Below are 25,077 nucleotides of genomic sequence, written 5' to 3' on the forward strand. Positions count from 1 at the left end.
GGGGTGGAGCGAGGGAGTATAGATGAAGGGGTTCGGAGAGAAAGCGTGAAGAGGAACAGGAGACGGAAGCAAAGGAATTAGTGGATGAGGAGAAAGTGAGAGAAGGGGACAGAGGGATAGAGAGGCAGAGGAAAGAGGGGTGGGGGGAAGTGAACAAAAAAGGAGTCTGGGGAAAGGGAGAAGGAGGAAAGAGAAACGGGACAAAATGGAAGGAATTCGGGAACAAGAGGAGAGGAACGAGGGAAAGGGAAGTAGAAATGAAGGGGTTAAGGGAAGGTGGAAAGCGGGTAGGACAGACAGTGGACTAGGGTGGAGGGAGGAAGTAAAAATGAAGGGGTTAAGGGAAAGAAAGGAGGAGCGGGAGTGAGGAGAATGTGGGTCAAGCGGGCAGGGGCAAGGGGAAGGGGCAGAAGGTGGAGGGAGGAAGTAAAAACAGGAATAAGAGGAAGCGAAGATGAAAGCAAGGGAATAGTGGAGAAGTGGATAGCGAGAGGGGCATGAGGGATAAGCCGAACGTTACACGAGGGGGATGAAAATGAGAGGGGAAGGAATGGTGAAGGTACATGTGGAAGGGAGAGAAAAAGCAGGAACTAGGGGGAAGAGGACAGAGAAAGGAATGACAGGATAGAGGGAAAGGGGGCAAAGAACTAATACTCTAATACTCTTTAAATATTGTTGTAATGCCTCTCTCTCTCTCTCTCTCTCTCTCTCTCTCTCTCTCTCTCAGCCGATCGGAGCCCTGAACCCAAAGAGAGCCGCTTTCTTCTCCGAACGCCATGAATCATGGGAAGACGAGCAGGTCCCCAAGTTCCACTACGGCACACACTATTCCACGGCCAGCTTCACCATGATGTGGCTGTTGAGGATCGTGAGTTTCTCGCACACACACACACACACACACACACACACACACACACACACACACACACTCCTGCACAACAGACTGCCCATTAAACCCATTGTTTTAGTTCTATGCTAGCATATTTGCATTTTAGCTCTAAACGGTTAAGCTGATGGCGCGCAATTAGCGCTAGAATATGTTCATCATTATTACATCATCGTTCTATTCCTACTTCACATCTTACATACAGTCCTCACGCTTCAGATCGTCCGCACGCGCTGTGACGCCACGTGATGTGATGTTTTTTTAAACTACCGCACTCGTTTTATGATTTGTACTAAGGCATATGACAGCTAATTGCTGTGTGTGTGTGTGTGTGTGTGTGTGTGTGTGTCGGATTGATTTATGCCGTGTTGAATTATAGGCCTTATCTCCATGCTAACAAATGCAGCGTGCGTTTTTCATTTCTCTCTCCACCTCCTGCACACAAAGGGACGAGACTGCAGACCTGTCTGTGTGTTTCTGTAGGATAAAATTCCACAAAGAGGAGGAAAAGAAAAAGAAAAACCCCAAAACAATAAAATAAAATAAAAAAAAAAACATGCAACATTTTCCCAGAGAACCCGTGCTGACTATTTAGCGTTATACACACCGAGACAGATCCGGTGTTTACACTGCGGAGAATAACCCAGATACGCCGAATCCGTGTGATTTTGCTTCTCATCACGCGATACGATAAAACGCATTTCTAAACATTTTTACTCGAGCGTAACATCGTCGCCTTGTACTAGCGGACAGATTTCCTTCTTTCCTGACGGCTGGGACAGCAAGGAAGGCCGGGAACGTGCTGCGGGGAATGTCACGGGGCCGTTTGAAGAGCGTTCGGGGAATATTAAGAGAAAGTTCTAGTAAAGTGAGGAGAACTTTACGGGGAGCGTTGGACGTATTTGGGCGATATTAAAGCAACGGGAATAGGATTGCCGGGATGGTGTTACGGGAACGATTCAAGCATCGTACGTGAGGAATATCTACTAAACGTTGGAAGAATACTCAGGGATCCTGAAAGACTTACGGGAGATGTTAAGAGCGTCAGGGATTGACGGCTGTTCGGGAACGCTGTTAGCTGATGGTTTTCGACTTTCAAGCGTTGTCTAAATATCATTAAAAGGAGAAATATCATAGTGTCTGAGTGAGAAATGTTGTGTAACTGTATTTGAGAGCTGTTTTTTTTTTTGGAGTGTATCGTCTTTGTGTGTGTGAAAGAGTGTGTGTTTGAATGCGGAAGGGATTAGGGAGCAAGGGCACTAGGGAAAGGGGTTATAAAATTGAAGCTCCACCATTTAACCTGCAACAATTTTCCTTCAGAAACGTTGCATCAAGATACCGTTATTAGCTTTAGAGTGGGTATGGTATTAGTAGTGTGTGTGTACATTGTGTGTGTGTGTGTGTGTGTGTAGCAGTGGGACTCTAAAGGCTGTAATTGCTATACTATGTCGTGTTCATGGTCGCCTCCTGCAGAGGCGTGACATTGATCCCTCTCATTATTATCAGGATTATACTAAAGCCTCTTCAGTGAACAGCCTCAGTGCGGCCACTATATCTCTCACACACACACACACACACACACACACACTTAAACAGAGCGCGAGAGAGACAAGAAGGGTGCTAGACTCTTTTCATCAGCCTCTGTGTAATTAGAGTCGTTTATTTCCACCATTGAATTGCAGTCTAATTAAAAACTCTGGACACACGGTGTGTTAGGGTCCACACGGCTGTGTTTCATTTCTGTATAGGGGACAAATGGAAGGGGGTATGGGGATAGGGATAAAAGGAACTGGGAGAGACAAGGAGATGAGATGAGACGAGAGAGAACAGGAAGTGGATAGTGTGTTCATGATTATGTTCTAGTCCAGTGTCTAATGTCTCTGTGGTGAGTGGGAGAATATGGGATAATGCAACGGAATAAGGGAGAAAGGGATCAAAGATGGTGGATAGAGAGGGTAGGGAGTCAGAGAAGGGAACAGGAGACAGGTGAACGAGGCAGGAAGTTCGAAAGAGGATATGGGAGACAGAAAATGGATTGTAGATAGAAGACATGAGGAAGAAGAGATGAAGGGAGCAAGTGGACAGAGGATGAGAAGGCAAGAAGTGTTCTTAAAATAGCTTTTGAAGTCATTTGGGACGGAACCCAGTTATGTTAATTTGAATTCTGAATGAATTCACAGCCAAGGGAGTGAACCATGGGTTATGGAAAGGAATTAAACACAGCCCAGGATTTGTTCAGGTGTGTGTGTGTGTGTGTCTAAGTGTGTGTGCTCCTGTGTATGATGTCTCCTCCATGTTCTCCCCAGGAGCCATTCACTACGTTCTTCCTCAACTTCCAAGGAGGGAAGTTTGATCATGCAGACCGAACCTTCTCCTCCATCGCCAGGGCCTGGAGGAACTGTCAGAGAGACACGTCTGACGTGAAGGTACACACACACACACACACACACACACACACACACACACACACACACACACACACACACACACACACACACACTCATAAGTAATAAAAAATCCAGATGCAGTTATCTACAGCTTTACATACTAAAGGAACTTCAGTCCAGGAAATTAGTTCAGGAACTCTAACCCAGGAACTAGAGTTCAGGAACTCTCGCACAAACTTTCATTCGGGAATTTTAGGCTTGGAACCTTTCACATATAAATCACATATTATACATCTAAATACAACTACACAGGAGATGATTGCCAACACATACACACACACACACACACACACATCCCCACACACTGCTACTTCCTGTCAATCAGATATCGAGCTGTGTTTGGTTTTCCTCTCATGTTCCTTCAATATGGAGGCGATTACGTGATTAGACGTGAGCACGCTTCCTCTCTGTAACTGGAGCTCAGTGTGGGGCAACGAGTATGGCTTTCTGCCCTTCCATAAACACACACATCCATGCTCCATAAACACACACACACACACACACACACACACACACACACACACACACACAGCCGTCCTGCACAGGTATGCTCACAGCCAATCCATGTCACATTGCTTTGAAAGCATCAGGCTTCACTGATCAAAGCCAACAGAACTTTTCCAACCCTGACATGAACCTCGGATCGCTTCACTTTCTCCATCACACACACACACACTGTGCATAACCATCCGGAGACCCCTATAAAACCTATAACAAGTGCCTATACCTCTTAAAGTACTCATTACGGCACGCGGACAGGACGTCAGGACGTTTGCTTGATTGCGTTCCTTGGATAGTAAAACATGTGGCTCATGTTACACACTAACAGCTGATTAAAGACCAAAACACACATTACACTCCGTCAGTGTGGATTAGTGTCACGCCATGACGGACACTCAGAAATGACAGAACTTGAGCTGAAAGGAAAACATTGAAAACCCTCCAAATTGCCTTTATTTAAGTTCTGATAATATCTTTATTTCACTTTTACTGATGTAATGAATCATTATTACAGTTATAATCATTACTGTGGTCACTATTACAGTTATAATCATTACTGTAGTCACTATTACAGTTATAATCATTACTGTAGTCACTATTACAGTTATAATCATTACTGTAGTCACTATTACAGTTATAATCATTACTGTGGTCACTATTACAGTTATAATCATTACTGTGGTCACTATTACAGTTATAATCATTACTGTGGTCACTATTACGACTGTAATCATTACTGTGGTCACTATTACAGTTATAATCATTACTGTGGTCACTATTACAGTTATAATCATTACTGTGGTCACTATTACAGTTATAATCATTACTGTGGTCACTATTACAGTTATAATCATTACTGTGGTCACTATTACGACTGTAATCATTACTGTAGTCACTATTACAGTTATAATCATTACTGTGGTCACTATTACAGTTATAATCATTACTGTAGTCACTATTACAGTTATAATCATTAATGTGGTCACTATTACAGTTATAATCATTACTGTGGTCACTATTACAGTTATAATCATTACTGTAGTCACTATTACAGTTATAATCATTACTGTGGTCACTATTACGACTGTAATCATTACTGTAGTCACTATTACAGTTATAATCATTACTGTGGTCACTATTACAGTTATAATCATTACTGTAGTCACTATTACAGTTATAATCATTACTGTGGTCACTATTACAGTTATAATCATTACTGTGGTCACTATTACAGTTATAATCATTACTGTGGTCACTATTACAGTTATAATCATTACTGTGGTCACTATTACAGTTATAATCATTACTGTGGTCACTATTACGACTGTAATCATTACTGTAGTCACTATTACAGTTATAATCATTACTGTAGTCACTATTACAGTTATAATCATTACTGTGGTCACTATTACAGTTATAATCATTACTGTAGTCACTATTACAGTTATAATCATTACTGTGGTCACTATTACAGTTATAATCATTACTGTAGTCACTATTACAGTTATAATCATTACTGTAGTCACTATTACAGTTATAATCATTACTGTGGTCACTATTACGACTGTAATCATTACTGTAGTCACTATTACAGTTATAATCATTACTGTGGTCACTATTACGGCTGTAATCATTACTGTAGTCACTATTACAGTTATAATCATTACTGTAGTCAGTATTACAGTTATAATCATTACTGTAGTTACTATTACAGCTGTAATCATTACCTTTTTTTTTATTTTAATATTTTTCTTTAAATGGAATTTCTTCCTTTCCCTCTTTCCTTTTTTCCATGAGAACAATGAAGAGAAATCCTTTGGAGGCTAAAGTGTGTTAACAATAATGGCTTAAAAAAGTGGTCCGTCTCTAGCCAGTCCAGCTCCAGGGTAGCCTCTGACCCCTAACCTCTGCCCCGGAGCTCTAGCGTTAGCATTAGCACCATAAGTTTCGCCCTTAGGGGAATTAGACTGGGCCTAAACCTGGGCCAAGGGGAACTCCTCTCCACTGACCTGCAGCGCGACAGGATTTTGCATCGCAGGCTTTCACCTCTGACCCTTTGTGCTTAGGGGCCACTGCACATAATAGGTCCTTGTAAAGCCCCCGTTCTCCACCCTGATAGTCACCCCACTGGCACGTCTCCAGCCAAACGGGATAAATTTACCGGGGGCGCCTGGTGCCATCGTAAAGCAGCGACCTTTTTGTTTTAAAGACTTTTTTTGTCTTTAAACAACGACCTTTCCAGGTTTTTTTTTTTGTTTTTTGTTAAGGACTCCAGCTTTTGATGAGATGCAGCACAGAAACAAGGGAAGGGGGGGGGGAAGGAGCACTAGCTGGGTTTGCTTGTTCGTCTAATTAGCCGCTCTCACTCCTGTGAAGTGCCGAACAAGAGGTCATTCAAACAAACAAAGCTAAAACTAACAACTGGATTAGCTGCTGCTGATACACTACACTTAGTTACAGGCCTTCTTGTTTTTAAGTTCAGCTTCCTGCGCCTTGTAGAATGGTGTAAAAATAAAAGGCAGCTTCATGAAAGCATTATTTTCTTATTGCTGAAGCTGAACATCCTTATTTCTGAAGAGCCCTTCATCTCTGAGCTCTGAGTTCTCACATTTTCACATTTTAAAGGCCCTTATTTCTGAAGTGCCTTATTTCTAAAATTATATATAGTTTGGAACTCACTATGTTGTGTAAATTTTAAAAGCTCCCATTTTCAGAAGTTCACTATTTCCAACTTATTATTTAAAAATATATATATATATTCCTAAAACTTTTTTATAGCTTCCTATACCTGAAGCTCCCTATATTTTATATATATATATATATATATATATATATATATATATATATATATGTGTGTATATATATATATATATATATATATATATATATATATATATGTGTGTATATATATATATATATATATATGTATATGTATATATATATGTATATATATATGTATATATATGTGTATATATGTGTGTGTATATATATATGTGTGTGTGTGTGTATGTATATATAAATATAAATATATATATATATATATATATATATATATATATATATATATATATATACGTATTTATTTTATTTCCCAAGTGACAAATTAAAGGAAAAAGCAACATGATTGAAGTCATAACAAAGCGTGTTAGTTAGGGTTAGGAGTCGAACGAACAGCTTCGGTGTTCCTCGTCATTGATTCCACATGCGACTGGAACTGTACTGGAGCGATGAACACTGTTACTCCAGAAGATTGGGTGTCTAACAGCTCTCTGAGACATGTTGTTAATGGTGTTCGGCGTTCGAATGTGAGATCTGGTGAGCTGGAAGGTCATAGCGTATGATTTACATCATTTTCATCCTCATCAAACCATTCAGTAAGTCCTTGTGCCCTGGGGATGGGGCGGAGTCATCCTGGAAGAGGCCACGCCCATTAGAATAGAAATGTTTCATCAAAGAATAAAGGTGATCAGACAGAAGTTGTTTGTATTGGATTGTAAATGAATGAATGCCACAACAGAGCCTCCGGTTTGTCCAGTGTGTGTGTGTGCGCGCGCGCGCGTGTGTGTGTGTGTTTGTTTGTGTGTTTATGTACTCATAATGACTGTAACAGACAGCAGTGGGTCTCTTTGTGACACGTGGCAGCCTCACACATGCCAAATTTTTATGACTAATGTTCCACTTCACTGTGGCTGCAACACACTCACACACACACACACACACACACTCACACACACACTCACACACACACACTCACTCAGAGAACCATGCTGATGATTAAAAGAGGAAGCGTGTCAGAGCTGGAATATATAACACTTCTGTCTGTCTGTCTCTCTGCAGGAGCTGATCCCGGAGTTCTTCTACCTGCCAGAGATGTTCATTAACGCTAACGACTATAATCTGGGAGTGATGGATGATGGGACAGTGGTGGGTGATGTCGAGCTGCCGCCGTGGGCCAAGAGTCCGGAGGACTTTGTCCGCATCAACCGCATGGTACACACAGCCCCACTCCCCAGACACACACATGCACACACAGGATATACACATAAACATATATACATACACACTCTTGCTAATTGCATTGCGAGTTTGATGACTAGTGATTAATCACTAATTGATCACTATATCACTGTCACCGTGTCACAGGAAGTGGAATTAAAATCTCAACATCTCATTGGACAGCTGTACTGGCCATTCAGATTCTCTGACCTCAGATCATTTTGAAATATTCATTATCATGTTGAAAGGTTGGGGATTTAATGATCAGGTCATGGTCACATTTGCCACCAACCTTTCTTCCTGTTAAGTGTGTGTGAGTGTGTGTGAGTGTGTGTGTGTGTGTGTGTGTGTGTGTGTGTGTGTGTGTGTGTATGAGTGTGTGTGTGTGTGTGTGTGTGTGTGTGTGTGTGTGTGTGTGAGGTGACCTGTTTCACACCATCATTATAGAACTGATGTGACTGTGACTCCCTCATTAATCACCACTGCGTGGGTTTGTCTCACAGACGCAGAGCCCCCAAACACATACACACTTACACACACAGGAACCCCCAACATAGCTGCTGGACACACACACGCAGAAATAGTAAAAGAACAAGGTCATTGTGCTCTAAGTGCTGTGTATGATCAATTTGGGTGTGGCAGATTGTTATGGTTTGTTGTATGGGCGTTACCAGACAACAGGTAACGCCCAGTTACAGCAAGTGTTTATGATCAAATACCTCTTTACATCTAAACTTTCTCTTACTCTAGAGCCCCACTCACTAAACTAGAGAGCCTTGTCTTTCTCTAGAATCCCACCCACTAAACTAGAGAGCCTTGTCTTAGTCTAGAGCCCCACCCATTACACTAGAGATCCTTGTCTTAGAGCCCCACCCACTACACTAGAGAGCTTTGTCTTACTCTAGAGCCCCACCCACTAAACTAGAGATCCTTGTCAACTCTAGAACCACACCCACTACACAAGATAGCCTTGTCTTACTCTAGAACCCCACCCACTACACTAGAGATCCTTGTCTTACTCTAGAGCCACACCCACTACACTAGAGATCCTTGTCTTACTCTAGAACCACACCCACTATCCTCCTATATTGACAGTTCTCTGGTATATATCTTTGTTTTGCAGTTTTTCCTCCCCACCTCCACCCACAACATAAGACCCTCCCACTACTTTATTTTTCTTTATAGCCCCTCCCCTTATGTGACAGCCTCACCCACAGCATCTATGATTCTGTCTGTCGATCTGTTTGTCTCTTTCTCAGAATGAGGTATATTCTGAAAGGACAGATTGTCGTGTGTATGTGTGTTTGTGTGAGTGTGCGATGATGGATAGTTGGCATTAGGTCTAGTCAGCTGTGCGGCTCTGTTACAGAGGGAGATTTGTACGGAGACACACCCGCTGTCAGGCGCACATGGCTAATGGAGCAGCAGGATGCGTACACGGTCATTTATGTCCTATAGATGATTAACAGCTAATTAAAGTGCAATCTGGACGACCATGCTAAGTGCTGCTTGTAAAATTTACTGCACTCTCCAGAAACACGACAGGAGTGTGTGTGTGCACGTGTGTTTGTCTGTGTGTGCGTGTGTGTGTGCACGTGTGTTTGTCTGTGTGTGTGCGTATGTGTGTGTGTCTGTGTATGTAAGCACACATTCCTCTCTCTTGTCTGGGTAACTTGGTACTTAAGTATTAGAAAGTGTGTGAATTTTAAAAGTGTGTAGTAGATTAGTGTACAAATACACACACACACAAACTGTGTGGTAGGGGATTATGGTGGATTTTAAACAGACTCCATGTAGAGACTGTTTTAAATCTGTCTGTCTGACTCTCTCTCTCTCTCTCTCTCTCTCTCTCTCGCTTTCTCTCTCTGTCTTTCTGTACCTTTCTCTCTCTCTGACAGTAAGAGCAGTGTGTTGATCGTGTTGATAATGACTTGTGTCTGTTTATTGTCACAGTAAAGTGTACATTCCCAGGCCTCTACGGTAACAATTTCTTTTAGGAGCACTTGGGCTCCTAATTACAAAAATTTAGGAGCACAGTCAAAAATTTTGGAGCACGGTTGAAGTTGAGGTTTGTTTGTTTTTTTGTTTGTTTTTTTGAGATGGTAATGTTAATGTGCCACAATATAACACACAAGTAAGCATGAGAAAACTTGAGCTTGTCAATTACGACAGAATTTAGGAACATAGTGTGAGCCATGACATATTAATTTACCTTCTGATCAACTAAATTGAATATTTTCAGTTCATTTTACAGACTGTATGCAAAAAACAACAACCGTTAACCTGTTCCACCTTGTAAACAAATACAATAAACATCAATGATGTTTGTGTTTGAAGTCTGCTCCACTTAAATATATTTAAAGCTACACTATTAGACATTTCCACTGTCATGGTTCTGGGCTGGAGTCACTTCTCGAACCGCTCTGTGTATATTGTGTATATATCTGAATAATCTCATATAGGATGTGATTGGGTGACTTCGTTTACCCGTCAGATGGGAAGCGCTTTAGTTTAATGGTGTTCATTAGGGATGCTCCGATCAGGATTTTTACAGCCGATACCGATCCAGATACCAATCTTTTTCTTGTTTAGACTTTAATCAGGACGTCTATCATAAACAGTTAAATGTAAGTGCTCGTGGTCACTGTTAACCGAATTAAAATAATAGTAATGAGAAATACTGTTGCTCAATTGATAAATAAACAAGCATAAAATATTTATTTTTAAAAATATCTTAAACAATAAAGAGTCCTGATTAAAAGTAGACTAACACAAGCACGATCCATATTAGGAAAAAGGCTAAAAGCTTTCTAAGGAAATAGCGAACTAAGCTTAATGTCAAACTGATATTAAATGCAACCCATAGTAATTAAATGTTATTTCATTTCTCATTTTATTTATATTTTATGATGTTATTATAATATCTATTTTTTATATTAAATGATTTATTTATAACTAAGCACATTTTCTGTCTTTACATTTTATTCGTTTTATTTTTGTTTGTTTATAAGTTTTAGATCGGTTCCCCCAATACAGTGTTGCCATGTCTGCTGATAATATTGTGTTATTTTGGGGGTTTAAAATCAGAACATGGAAACTGGAGTTGACTTTTCTGGTGATATCTGGCAACCCTGAGTTTAAATAAAGCGAATGCGCTATTAGAGTTAGTGAATGGAGAGGGGCAGTGTACTGTATGTTTACAGTCTGAACAGTTGCTACTCTTAATTATGATTGATGAGGAATTATTTAATAAAGAAGTTTTAATTAAACCCACCTTTTAGCATTAGCATTATTATTAATTTACTCCGCCCGACGCCGCTGTGTCTACACGAGCAGGTGAAAGTGCAGGTCATTTTGCGGGATCAATAAAAGGTGCCAGTTTGTGAGATCGGGAAGTTGAGAGAAGCAGATGATGTTCAGTGTTACTCGTCATCATAATGGCTTCTCTGCAGTATTTACACACTTGTTCGGTTGACCGAGGAGATGAAAAGCAGTGTGAAAGTAACTGTTGTGCGGTGTAGATGCATTTTGGACTTCCTGCGGTTTTTATTCCGATTGTATTACACAACTCTGAACAGGTCACTCGCACCGATGCAAATAAATATTTATTCACAGTCGCACAAAGTACTTTTCCATCGCAAATGCGACTGAAATGGTCACACTGTAGAGCCCTGATTCCTGTCCGTTTGAGTATCTGTCCGTGTGTGTGTGTGTGTCCACGTCTGCCTGTTTTTATGGGAAAACCTTTGTGTGTAGTTAAAAAAAAAATGCAATTACAAATGTTTTAGAAACCTTAGTGTGAGGGTTTTAACCCTCCTATTACATATATGGGTCAATTTGACCAATTTCCTCATTTGAGATGGCTGAAATCCTGGTTAATCTCTCTTTTTCTTTTTGAAATTCTTTGACTTTTCCTCATTTAGGGTCATGAACTTATATGAAAATATTTCTTCTTAATAAAGGTTTACTGTTTTAAGCTGTTCTTTGCTGTTGTTTTGTGTATATTTAAACAGTGGAAGTCATTTTGACAGATAACACGGAGATTATAAGATAACTACTCCTCCATGTTGAAGCTGTAGAATCTGCAGTATGAAGAGTCTAGTATCCATGGAAACCAAGAAGATTCTATACGTGTCACAGTAGTTTAGAATTCAGGTGGCAAACATAAGCTGCACAAGTCTGGCTGTGCACATGCGTGTAAAGTGCGATTTAGAGTTACGGACATTTTATTAATTTTTTTCTGTCTACCACTATTTTGTGTACAGCGCTTTGAGAAGCTGCTTTTAAAGGTAATTTATAAAAGAAAGTTTGTTCTTCTTGTTATTATTATTTGAACTTAGCAGCTTAGTGTTTAACAGTTTAGAGATTTTAGACAAGGCTGATACAGCTACTTAGTTTATTATACATTTTATCTGACTAATTGAATACAAATACAGCTAATTCTTTGCAAGGGTGCGTTTCCAGTTTTCTACAATGGAAAGGAAGGTTGCATCAGAGGGTAAAAAGCCTAAGCGGCAGGATGCAAAGCCAAGCTTCATCCTCCCGGCACAAACAGAGAACACAGATCATGGAGTATCCTCTAGGAGTTTCACAGAAACACTCAAGAGCATGGAACACAGTGAGAGAGCAGCCAAGACAGCCAAAGTGTCTGAATACTATAAGTTTAAAAAAGATCAGGAGGAGCTTCGCAGGACTCTTGTCACCATGTTCATGGAGGAGGAATCAGATACAGGTGAAAGTTTACAAGTTCCATCTGGCTCTCTAACGGAGAAAAGTATGTTGAAATATTATAATTACATTAGATACGGGATTGACACGCATAACGTGCCCCCTATGGAAGATTCCTGGCTAGAGAGTATTTTGAGCCGGGTGCCAAGTCACTTGAAAACGTTAACAAGCTGTGTTGAGGTTCTTTCAGATGAAATAAGAGCGGATTGTTTGCAGAGTGTTAAGAAAGCTATAGTGGATTTTGCTTTGTGTGGCTCGAGAGAGTACGAAGAACAGGAGGTGGACAGTCTTCCGCCTCACAGAGAAGAGATGGCTCTTTTGCCAAAGCCTTGGAAAGCATCCTTCCATCAAGCACAAAATAGGATGAGCCAGCATCTCCACGCCTTCAACCCCACCATGCTGTCTGTGCTGAACCTGTGGCATGTGTCCTTCAAGAATTTACGTCTTCTCGATGTGACAGAGTTCCACAACAGAGAGGAAGCTATAGATATCTTCGACTTTTACCGGATTGCCAGCCAACACATTAAAAGCGCTGAAGACGTCCTGCTGAAGAAGTGGTTTCCTGATGTGCAGCAAATCTACTGCCAGGGAATCAAGCACAACTTGGTCCCCAAAAATAACAATCTACCACAGCTTCAGTCCTTCTTCAACTGTGTGGCTGCCCTAATGTCCTCTCAGCTCCAGAGTCTGGCCCTGGAATCTATTTATGACTACACACGCCTGATAGCTCAGGTCCAACCTTCAGTAAGAGCGTATGAGCATCCGGGCTTTGCTCTGCGGTTGATCCTGAGGCAGAACAAGATCACATTTGATCCAGATTTCAAGGAAATTGAGGCCATTTTGCTGAATGTCTATGATGAAATGTTGAAATGCATCAGCTTGGTGCCTCGAGTCGAGACAAAGCTGTACTCAGAATGGCCAGGCACTAAGGATGCCAGAAACCTGAAACCCATCATCCTGCCTGAGATCCTAAAAGCACAAAAGTATGAAATTCTGCAGGTGATGCATGAAGACATGCGTGGACCAACTGAACATGTACGCCTCTATGACAAATTTGCACCTCTGGTATCGGAACAGGCCGAGCAGGATATAGACCAGTTCCTGGTGGAGCAGCACTCCTTCCAGGAGATTATGATGGAGGCGACGCGCTACCAGCAGATGGCTGATGAACTCCAGCATGACTTCTACGAGGTGGTGCGACTCGGTATGTTCGAAGTGCACTGCGATACGCTTATCCATACACTAGTGTATCGTGCGGAGGGAATCAGGGACAAACTGGTCACACGTCTGCGGAAGGACCACCAGAACTGCAATGAAAAATTATGTGATGAATATGAGAAGATTGAAAAAAAAGCCCTCAGCACTCCTTCAAACACACAAGAGCTCTTTGCTCTTAAGGCCTACATAAAGAAGGTTGACGCTGAAGAGATGCCGAAACTGGAGCTCCAGCTCAGCGAATCCATGAATCGTGTCTACTGCTTGGCCGAATATGAGTTTTCTTCAACGGACATAAGCCTGAACAAGAAGCCCTTCCGGTGGCATTTGTGCATGCCTTCCATCTTTGACAAGCACCGAGAGACTGCTAAGGAGAAGACTGTACAATTCCAGGATTTCCTTAAGTTGCGTTGCGAGAGGCTCGTGAAAGATCTGGAAGGATACGAAAATCAAGTGGAGGAGTTTACCACTTTTGGGGACCTATCTAAACTCAGCATGTATCTGAAAAAGGCTCAGGCACTCAATTCCAAGCTGGAGGACGCCATGGAGAAAATCGAGGGCTTCAACTCAGAGGAAGAAATGTTTGGATGGCCCATCTCCCAGTACCCTTCATGCAAGAAAGTCCACGACCAGCTGCTCCCATACCTTCACCTGTACCAGACCGCTACCAATTTTCAGGCTGAGCACCAGCAGTGGCGTAATGGCCCCCTCACATCAGTCAACCCAGAGAAGGTGGAGGGTGACGTCAGCAATTACTGGCGCTCACTCTACAAACTTGAAAAAGGTTTCCAGGACTCACCCAATGCTCTTCACATCGCCACCCAAGTCAAGGCTGAGGTGGAGAACTTTAAGCAGTATATTCCCTTAGTGCAGGTGCTGTGTAATCCAGGCTTGCGAGACCGCCATTGGGAGGCCATGTCAGCCGTAGTGGGTTTCTCCCTGAAGCCTTCAGAAAACGAGGCCTGCATTTCCCACTTCATTCATCTGCAGCTCGAGACTCACTTGCCCAACTTCGAGAGCATCAGCGAGGCAGCCAGCAAAGAGTATTCAATGGAGAAGGCCATGGAGCGCATGGTAGGTGAATGGGCAGATATGACGTTCAACCTGCGGCCCTACCGTGAAACCGGCACATCCATTCTGTCATCCTTAGACGAAATCCAGATGCTACTGGATGATCATATAGTCAAAACGCAGACGATGCGTGGCTCACCCTTCATTAAACCCTTGGAAGCTGAGATACGAGACTGGGAGGGCAAGCTGCTGCTGCTGCAGGAGATTTTAGATGAGTGGATGACTGTGCAAGCCACATGGCTCTACCTGGAGCCCATTTTCAGTTCTCCAGACATCATGGGCCAGATGCCAGAGGAGGGACGTTGCTTCACCACTGTGGATAAAACCTTGAGGGACATCATTAAGCAAGTCAGCTTGGACAAGCGCGTCCTGGCTGTGGTGACCATTGATAACATCTTGGAGGAGTTTAAGAAAAGCAACGAGTTCCTGGAGCTCATCTTGAAAGGCTTGAACATGTACCTAGAAAAAAAGAGACTCTTCTTCCCTCGCTTCTTCTTTCTGTCCAACGACGAGCTACTGGAGATTCTCTCGGAGACCAAGGACCCAACCAGAGTGCAGCCGCATCTGAAGAAGTGCTTTGAGGGCATCGCCAATGTTGTGTTCAGTGATGTTCTGGACATCACACACATGAAGAGCAGTGAGGGTGAGATGGTGGAGCTGCTGGACATCATCTCTACTTCTAAAGCCCGCGGCCAGGTCGAGAAATGGCTCCTTGAGCTGGAGAGTGACATGCTCACGTCCCTACACAAGGTGATAGAAGAGGCTATCAAGGCGTACCCTGAAGACCTGCGGATCAACTGGGTACGAGCCTGGCCAGGTCAGGCAGTACTGTGTGTGTCTCAGGTGTACTGGACTAAACACATCCATGAAGCCATCGCAACGGGACCACAGGCTCTGGAAGCTTATTTGCATCAGAATAACACACAGATCGAGGATATAGTGGCGTTGGTGCGTGGGAAACTGTCGAAACAGAACCGAGTGTCTCTGGAAGCGCTGGTGGTATTGGACGTGCACGCTCGCGATGTGTTGGCCTCGCTTGTGCGCAAGGGTGTGGATGATGAGAACAACTTCGAGTGGCTCAGCCAGCTTCGTTATTACTGGATTGAGAACCAGCTTCAGACCAAAATGATTAACGCGGGACTGGCTTATGGCTACGAGTACCTGGGTAACACGCCACGTCTGGTTATCACCCCTCTCACCGATCGCTGCTACAGAACCCTTTTTGGAGCCCTGCACTTGCACTTAGGAGGAGCTCCTGAAGGCCCAGCAGGTACAGGGAAGACCGAGACGACTAAGGATCTGGCCAAAGCTGTGGCTAAGCAGTGTGTTGTCTTCAACTGCTCTGATGGCCTTGATTACATTGCCCTGGGAAAGTTCTTTAAGGGCTTGCTATCCTGTGGCGCATGGGCATGCTTTGACGAGTTCAATCGCATTGACCTGGAGGTGCTGTCTGTGGTGGCGCAACAAATTCTCACTATTCAGAGAGGGATCGCAGATCATGCCGAGATGCTGATGTTTGAGGGAACGCAGTTAAGGCTCAACCCGTCTTGTGCCGTCTTCATCACTATGAACCCGGGATATGCTGGCCGCTCCGAACTGCCTGATAACCTGAAGGCACTGTTCCGCACCGTGGCCATGATGGTTCCTGATTACGCCCTGATCGCCGAGATCGTGCTCTACTCTTGTGGTTTTGTAAAAGCTCGCCCTCTCTCTGTGAAGATCGTGGCCACGTATCGCCTCTGCTCCGAGCAGCTGTCCTCTCAGAGCCACTATGATTACGGTATGAGGGCCGTCAAATCCGTCCTGACCGCCGCTGGAAACTTAAAACTGAAGTTCCCTGAGGAGAACGAGGACATTCTTCTACTGAGGTCCATCATCGACGTTAACCTTCCCAAATTTTTGGCCCATGACCTGCCACTCTTTGAGGGAATCACTTCAGATCTTTTTCCTGGTGTAAAACTACCAAAACCAGACTATACCGTCCTGCTGGAGGCCATTAAAGAGAACAGTGAGAAGATGAACCTGCAGGTGACAGATTTCTTTGCAGAGAAGATCCTGCAGATTTACGAGATGATGCTCGTGCGTCACGGCTTCATGCTGGTGGGAGAGCCTTTCGGTGGGAAGACGAGCGCCTATCGAGTCCTCGCCGCTGCCTTGAATGATGTCTGTGAGAAGCACCTGATGGATGAGAACAGGGTTCAGATCACTGTTATTAACCCCAAGTCTATCACCATGGGTCAGCTGTATGGTCAGTTTGACCCTGTCTCTCATGAGTGGACAGACGGCATACTTGCTGTGAGCTACAAAGTCTTTGCCACCTCTCAGACGCCAGACAGGAAGTGGCTGATCTTTGATGGTCCTGTGGATGCAGTGTGGATTGAGAACATGAACACAGTGCTTGATGACAATAAGAAACTGTGCCTGATGAGCGGTGAGATCATCCAAATGTCTCCTCAAATGAGTCTCATCTTTGAACCCATGGACCTGGAGGTGGCTTCACCTGCCACGGTTTCTCGTTGTGGTATGATCTACATGGAGCCCCATATGCTGGGCTGGAGGCCGCTAATGATCTCCTGGCTCAACACCTTGCCGTCCGCACTGATCTCCGTGCACAAAGACCTCATCGCCGGCCTCTTCGACCGCATGCTGCCCGCCTGCCTGCAGCTCATCCGCAAAGGGACCAAGGAGTTGTCTCCGACATCAGACACCAACTTGGTGCGCTCCCTCATGAACCTGATGGATTGCATGTTGGACGAGTTTGGAGACGAGGGCCAGATGAAGGTCATGAGCGAGAGAGACATGTGCTCCTGGCTTGAGGGTATTTTTGTGTTCTCTCTGGTGTGGTCAGTGGGTGCCAGCTGTACAGAGCCTGGGAGAGTGAAGTTTGATGGTCTGGTGAGGGAGCTGCTAACAGGTGCTCTGACTGAGAAGACGCGGGAAAGACATGGCATTCTGGAACAAATAGAGGCACCGAGCAAGCAGCTCACAGTGCCCTTACCTGCCGAAGGCACTCTCTATGAGTACCGCTTCATCAAAGAGGGTCCAGGCAAATGGGAGCCGTGGGCCATGGAGCTGAGGCTGGCGCCACCGATCCCCAAAGACGTGCAGTTCAACGAGATCATCGTGCCCACGGAAGATACAGTGCGCTACACGGCTCTGATGGAGCTGCTCATCACGCACCAGAAGCCCACCGTCTTTGTGGGGCCCACAGGAACCGGCAAGAGCGTGTACATCCTAGACTTTCTTCTGAAGCGGCTCAACAAGGACACGTACAGTCCTGTGCTAATCAACTTTTCAGCCCAAACCACAGCCGCTCAGACTCAGGACATCATCATGTCCAAGCTGGACAAGAGACGCAAAGGAGTGTTTGGCCCCCTTCTGGGAAAGAAGATGGTGTTGTTCGTGGATGATGTGAATATGCCCGCGAGAGAGACGTACGGTGCTCAGCCTCCCGTGGAGCTTCTGCGCCAGTGGCTGGATCATTGGAACTGGTACGACATGAAGGACTGCTCCATGATCAACCTGGTGGACATCCAGCTGATGTGCGCCATGGGGCCTCCTGGTGGTGGGAGAAACCCAGTGACACCTCGTTACCTTCGTCATTTTAACACCGTAACTATAAATGAGTTTGATGAGAAGACCATGTATACCATTTTCTCCAGAATCCTGAACTGGCACTTGACTACAAGACATCCCTTTCCTCCAGCATTTGCCAGCCTCACCTCTCAGATAGTGGGTGCCACCCTGGCGGTGTATCAGGAGGCCACTAAGAACTTGCTGCCTACCCCAGCCAAGTCTCATTATCTTTTCAACCTGCGGGATTTCTCTCGTGTCATCCAAGGCATTTGCTTATCTTGCCCAGGGACTGCAGAAGACCCCAAAGCTATTAAACGCCTGTGGGTGCATGAGGTGCAGAGAGTTTATTACGACCGCTTGGTTGACCCATCAGACCGCACCTGGATGGTGGACTTCTTGCGGGAGGTCTGCAAGTCCCACCTAAAGGAAGACTTCCATCAGCTCTTCAAGCACCTGGACATTGACTCTGACGGATGCGTAACTGAAGATGACTTGCGCAGCCTCATGTTCTGTGATTTCCATGACCCCAAGGGCGAAGACCGCAACTACCGTGAAGTTGGTGACCTTGATCAGCTACGCCCAGTGGTGGAGGCCCACCTAGAGGAGTATAACAACATCAGCAAGGCAACCATGAACCTTGTGCTCTTCCGATTCGCCATTGAACATGTCTGCAGGATCTCTCGTATCCTAAAACAGCCGAGGGGTCATGCGCTTCTGGTCGGCGTTGGAGGAAGCGGTCGGCAGTCCCTGACTCGCCTGGCTGCTCACATGGCTGAAGCCGAGCTCTTCCAGGTGGAGATCTCCAGGAGTTATGGGATGACAGAATGGCGTGATGACCTAAAACGCATTATGCGCAAATCAACATCGGGTGATACCCATGGTGTCTTCCTCTTCACTGACACTCAGATAAAGATGGAGTCATTCCTCGAGGACGTTAGCAATTTGCTCAACACAGGTGAAGTTCCTAATCTCTTTGCCGTGGATGAGAAGCAGGAGATCTGCGAACGAATGCGGGTCCTGGATCGACAGCGGGCGCGGGAGAAGCAGACAGACGGAAGTCCACTGGCACTGTTCAACATGTTTGTAGAGCGCTGTCGCAGTCAACTGCACGTGGTGCTGGCCATGAGTCCGATAGGTGACGCCTTCCGAGGCCGTCTGCGACGTTTCCCTGCGCTCATCAACTGCTGCACCATAGACTGGTTCCAGAGCTGGCCTGATGATGCTCTACAGGCTGTGGCATCTCGGTTCCTGGAGGACATCGAGATGACGGATGATGTTCGCGCTGGCTGCATAGACATGTGCCAGAGCTTCCACACTTCCATCATCAATCTCTCGGGACGCTTTCTGGCTGAACTGCAGCGTCACAACTACGTCACCCCGACCTCCTACCTGGAGCTCATCTCAACCTTCAAAGTGCTGCTGGAGTGCAAAAGAGCTGAGGTGATGAAGCAAAAACGACGCTATGAGGTTGGTCTGGAGAAAGTGGACTCTGCTGCTGCTCAAGTGGCCACCATGCAAGTGGAGCTGGAGGCACTTCAGCCTGCGCTCCGGTTGGCTAGTAAAGAGGTAGAGAAGATGATGGTGGTGATTGAGCACGAGTCTGCGGAGGTGGCAGAGACAGAAAAGGTAGTTTGCATGGATGAGGCAGTCGCAAATGAACAGGCCATGGCTGCCAAGGCCATCAAAGACGAGTGTGACGCCGACTTGGGTGTTGCTATGCCCATCCTGAAGTCAGCTATGGCCGCACTGAATACACTTACTCAACAGGACATTACAGTGGTGAAGTCAATGAAGAGCCCTCCAGCTGGAGTCAAACTTGTGATGGAGGCCATTTGTATCCTAAAAGGCATAAAACCTGACCGCGTCACTGACCCTTCCGACCCACGCAAAAAGATTGAGGACTTCTGGGGCCCAGCCAAGAAGCTTCTGGGTGACATGAAGTTCCTGCAGAGTCTGCATGAGTACAAAAAAGACGACATTCCACCTGCTTACATGACCATCATCCGTAACAAATACATCACCAACCCAGAGTTTGACCCCGCGAAGATCCGGACGGCCTCCACCGCAGCCGAAGGTCTCTGCAAGTGGGTCTGTGCTATGGACTCTTACGACAATGTCGCGAAAGTTGTGGCCCCTAAGAAAGAGAAGTTGGCTCAAGCAGAGGCTGAGCTGAAGGTAGCCACGGAGAGTCTTCAAAAGAAGCAGGCAGCTCTAAAGGAGGTCCAGGACAAATTGGCCCAACTTCAGCAGAATCTGGAGGCCAGCAAGAACGAGAAAGATGACAAGGAAAAGCAGGTGGAGCTGTGCAGTAAGAAGCTGGAGAGAGCAGAAAAGCTGATCGGTGGTTTGGGAGGGGAGAGGACGCGTTGGAGTGAGTCGGCATTGAGCCTGGGAGAATTGTACACCAATCTAACCGGAGATGTTCTCATCTCGGCTGCTATAGTAGCCTACTTGGGGGCTTTCACATCTAGTTATAGGCATTGTGCTACAGAAGAATGGATCGAGCAGTGTAAGGCCAGAGCAATCCCCTGCTCTAAGAACGTGTCTCTGATGCGCTCTCTGGGAGAGCAGGTGAAAATCAGAAGCTGGATCATCGCTGGCCTTCCATCAGATAGTTTCTCCATTAACAACGGAATCATCATTTCGAACACAAGGCGATGGCCTCTGATGATCGACCCGCAGGGCCAAGCAAACAAGTGGGTAAAGAATATGGAGAAGGCCAACAGCCTGCACGTGATCAAGCTGAGCGACAGCAACTTTGTTAGAACGCTGGAGAACTGCATTCAGTTCGGCACGCCAGTGCTGCTGGAAAATGTGGGCGAGGAGCTGGACCCCATTTTGGAGCCTCTGCTGTTGAAGCAGACGTTTAAGCAGGGTGGGAGTGTGTGTATCCGCCTGGGGGACTCCACTATAGAGTACTCACCGGATTTCCGCTTCTACATCACCACCAAGCTACGAAACCCACACTATCTGCCAGAGACTTCAGTCAAGGTAACGCTTCTGAACTTCATGATCACGCCTGAGGGGATGCAAGACCAGCTGCTTGGCATAGTGGTGGCTAGAGAGAGGCCAGACCTAGAAAAGGAGAAACAGGCACTCATCCTGCAGGGAGCGGAAAACAAGAGACAGCTTCAGGAGCTCGAAGACAAGATGCTGGAAGTACTCTCGGCATCTGAAGGGAACATCCTGGAGGATGAGACAGCTGTCCAGATTATCTCCTCCTCCAAACTGCTGGCCAATGAAATCTCGGAGAAGCAGGCTGTGGCCGAGGTGACTGAGAGAAAGATTGATGAAACACGTATGGGATACACACCCATCGCAGTCCACTCTGCAATCTTGTTCTTCTCCATCGCTGACCTGGCCAACATTGAACCCATGTACCAGTACTCACTAGGCTGGTTCATCAATCTCTTTATCTTATCCATCGACAACTCGGACAAGAGCGAGGTTCTGGATCAGAGATTGCAGATCCTAAGAGACCATTTCACATACTCGCTGTATGTCAACGTGTGCCGATCACTCTTCGAGAAGGACAAGCTGCTCTTCTCCTTCTGCCTCAATGTCAACCTGCTTAAACATGAAAGGCTTATCGATGAGAACGAGTGGCGATTTCTGCTGACGGGTGGCGTTGGACTGGATAACCCTCACTCCAAACCTTGCACGTGGCTGCCCCAGAAATCCTGGGACGAGATCTGCCGCCTGGACGAGCTGGAGTGCTTCAAGGGCCTGCGTGTGGACCTGGAAAGAGACGGCTGGAAAGAAGTTTACGACAGCAAGGATCCTCATCACGCAACTTTTCCTGGAGAGTGGCAGGAGAAACTGAGACACTTTCAGAGAATGTTGGTCATACGCTGCCTGAGACCAGACAAGATCATTCCTATGGTGCAGGAGTTTGTGTCAAACAGCCTGGGACCGCAGTTTATCGAGGTGCCACCCTTTAACCTGGGGAACGCTTTTGGAGACAGCCACTGCTGCGCTCCCCTCATCTTCATCCTCTCACCAGGCTCTGACCCCATGGCAGCTCTGCTGAAATTTGGAGATGAACGGGGCTTCACAGGGAACAAGCTGTCCTCTTTGTCACTGGGCCAAGGCCAAGGTCCCATTGCCATGAATATGATTGAGGAGGGAGTGAAAGAAGGCACCTGGGTGGTGCTGCAAAACTGCCACCTGGCCACATCCTGGATGGCCACGCTGGAACGGGTCTGCGAGGAGCTCAACCCAGACACCACTCATCCAGACTTCCGTCTGTGGCTAACCAGTTACCCCTCGCCTAACTTCCCCGTGGCCGTCCTTCAGAATGGTGTCAAGATGACCAACGAGGCCCCTAAGGGGTTACGTTCCAACATCGTCGGCTCTCTTTATATGGACCCCATCTCCGATCCGGCATTCTTCGACAGCAGCTCAAAGCCGGTGGTGTTCAAGAAACTTCTTTATGGCCTGTGTTTCTTTCATGCTCTTACCCAAGAGCGAAAGAAGTTCGGGCCCCTGGGCTGGAACATCCCCTACGAGTTCAACGAAACGGACTTGCGTATCTCTGTCCAACAGCTGCATATGTTCCTGGACCAGTATGAAGAAGTGCCGTTCGACGCACTGCGCTACATGACAGGAGAGTGCAACTATGGAGGACGTGTTACGGATGACTGGGACCGGCGGACACTCCGCACCATCCTCTCCATCTTCTACACCAGTAAGATCGTCGAAGACCCAGAGTACAAGTTCGATCCAAGCGGGATTTACTACTCACCGCCTGAAGGGGATCGTAATAGCTACATAGAGTACACCAAATCACTCCCACTGTACCCGTCGCCAGAAATCTTCGGCATGAACGCCAACGCTGACATCACCAAGGACCAGGCGGAGACGCAGCTCCTGTTTGACAGCATCCTGCTCACTCAGTCTCGCGTCACAGGCGGCGATGCTAAATCCTCTGACGACATGGTGTACGAGGTGGCGGCGGACATTTTGAGCAAACTGCCACAAGACTTTGACATCGAGGAAGCCATGCGCAGGTTCCCCACGAGTTACAATCAGAGCATGAACACGGTCCTGGTGCAGGAGATGGTCCGCTTCAACAAGCTGCTCCAGACCATCCGTGACTCATGTGTCAACGTCCAAAAGGCCATCAAGGGTCTGGTGGTGATGTCGGCTGAGTTAGAAGAAGTAGTGACGAGCATTCTGAAGGGCCGTATTGCAGGAACGTGGATGAAAAAATCGTACCCGAGCCTCAAACCTCTCGGCGCATACGTCAACGACTTCCTGGAGAGGCTCAAATTCTTACAGGACTGGTATGATAACGGCATGCCGGCCGTTTTCTGGATGTCAGGCTTCTTCTTCACGCAGGCTTTCTTGACCGGTGCACAGCAGAACTATGCTCGCAAACACACCATCCCCATCGACCTGCTCATCTTCGACTTTCAAGTCATGGACGAAATGGAGTACACACAGCCTCCAGAGGATGGCGTCTACATCCGTGGTTTGTTCCTGGAAGGGGCGCGCTGGGACAGAAAAAAGAAGCTGCTGGCAGAGTCGTACCCCAAGGTCCTCTACGACACCATGCCAGTGATTTGGCTCATTCCCATTAAGAAGCAGGACATCCCCGAGCGCCTGTGCTACATTTCACCCGTGTATAAGACGAGTGAGAGACGGGGGACGCTGTCCACCACGGGCCACTCCACCAACTACGTCATGGCCATGAGCCTCAACACAGACGTGCAGCCTGAGCACTGGATTCGTCGCGGTGTTGCTTTGCTCTGCCAGTTGAACTAATTAAGCAGCAATTCCTGAAATTGCCATATTTAAGCCTCACATTTACATTGTTCAAGTTTCTATTGTTCACATGTATATTGTTCACATTTATATTCTCAATCTTTATGTTGTTCTCATTTTTTTTTTAAAGAAAGAAGTGTAGTTCAGCAATTCCATGCAAATGTCAACCTTACCTTTAAAAAGTTAAGTTCTTTATATTGTCCTCATTCTCACTGTCTTTAATTGTAATGAATCAATCCATAGAAATTTTAATCCTTATGTTCCGTTTGGGTTTTATATAACCCTAGACCCTCTTGAAAAAGTCAAAAATCATATGCATCGTTATTTTTTTTTAATCCTGATATTTCATGAATTTTCCTAATTGCTTAAGATCTTTTCAGAAATATGTTTTTTACTTAACGATAATGTTTCTGATTTCTGCTATGACATGACTACACGTGATGTTCGGGGTCACATTGAACCCAGTAATAAATGTCGCTCTCTCATTTTGCTATGTTCCCATGGAGGGGGGAAGGGTGCGTCTGCGAGAATATGTTGTATACACCTGTAAATCTCCGGGAAAACTGTCTCTGCGATGTCTGGCATAGGCCACACTCACTCTTTCACTCACACGTACACACATATACATGCTCTCTCTCTCTCTACCTTTCACACACTCTTACTCTCTCTTTCACTATCACACACACAAAATTACATTTTACAAGTTTCCATAGACAGGGGCATAGGGGTGGAGTTTACATTTGACTGTCCTGTGGCCCAGACGATGTGCATATACTGTAAATTTGCACATAGTTTGCATGGTTTTAAAATAAATAAATAAATAAAAGCATTTTTGGATTTACTTAATTTTTCTTTAAAAAAAAATCTGAATCAAAAGATATCTGACTAAGT

General features: G+C 45.5%; 2 protein-coding genes across 5 annotated transcripts in view; both read left to right on the top strand.

Annotated features, from left to right (window-relative positions):
• lrba (LPS responsive beige-like anchor protein) overlaps positions 1-25,077 on the top strand; it is a 213,160-nt gene that overhangs the window by 161,857 nt on the left and 26,226 nt on the right. For all 4 annotated transcript variants that reach the window (XM_053677668.1, XM_053677669.1, XM_053677671.1 and 1 more), the window contains 3 exons: positions 728-868; positions 3,193-3,312; positions 7,672-7,824. In XM_053677668.1, coding sequence (XP_053533643.1) covers positions 728-868; positions 3,193-3,312; positions 7,672-7,824 — 414 coding nt within the window. The remainder of the gene's footprint in view (positions 1-727; positions 869-3,192; positions 3,313-7,671; positions 7,825-25,077) is intronic.
• Positions 7,833-24,671, top strand: LOC108260646 (dynein axonemal heavy chain 7). Its single transcript, XM_053677667.1, has 2 exons — positions 7,833-12,119; positions 12,267-24,671. Exon 2 carries the CDS (start codon positions 12,304-12,306, stop codon positions 24,184-24,186), a length of 11,883 nt encoding a protein of 3,960 aa, XP_053533642.1. The 5' UTR covers positions 7,833-12,119; positions 12,267-12,303; the 3' UTR covers positions 24,187-24,671.

Source organism: Ictalurus punctatus, chromosome 29 (assembly GCF_001660625.3).
Source record: "Ictalurus punctatus breed USDA103 chromosome 29, Coco_2.0, whole genome shotgun sequence".
Lineage (NCBI taxonomy): Eukaryota > Metazoa > Chordata > Actinopteri > Siluriformes > Ictaluridae > Ictalurus > Ictalurus punctatus.

Coding starts and splice junctions, on each gene's coding strand:
- LOC108260646 (XM_053677667.1), top strand. CDS start 12,304: ATGGAAAGGAAGGTTGCATCAGAGGGTAAAAAGCCTAAGCGGCAGGAT.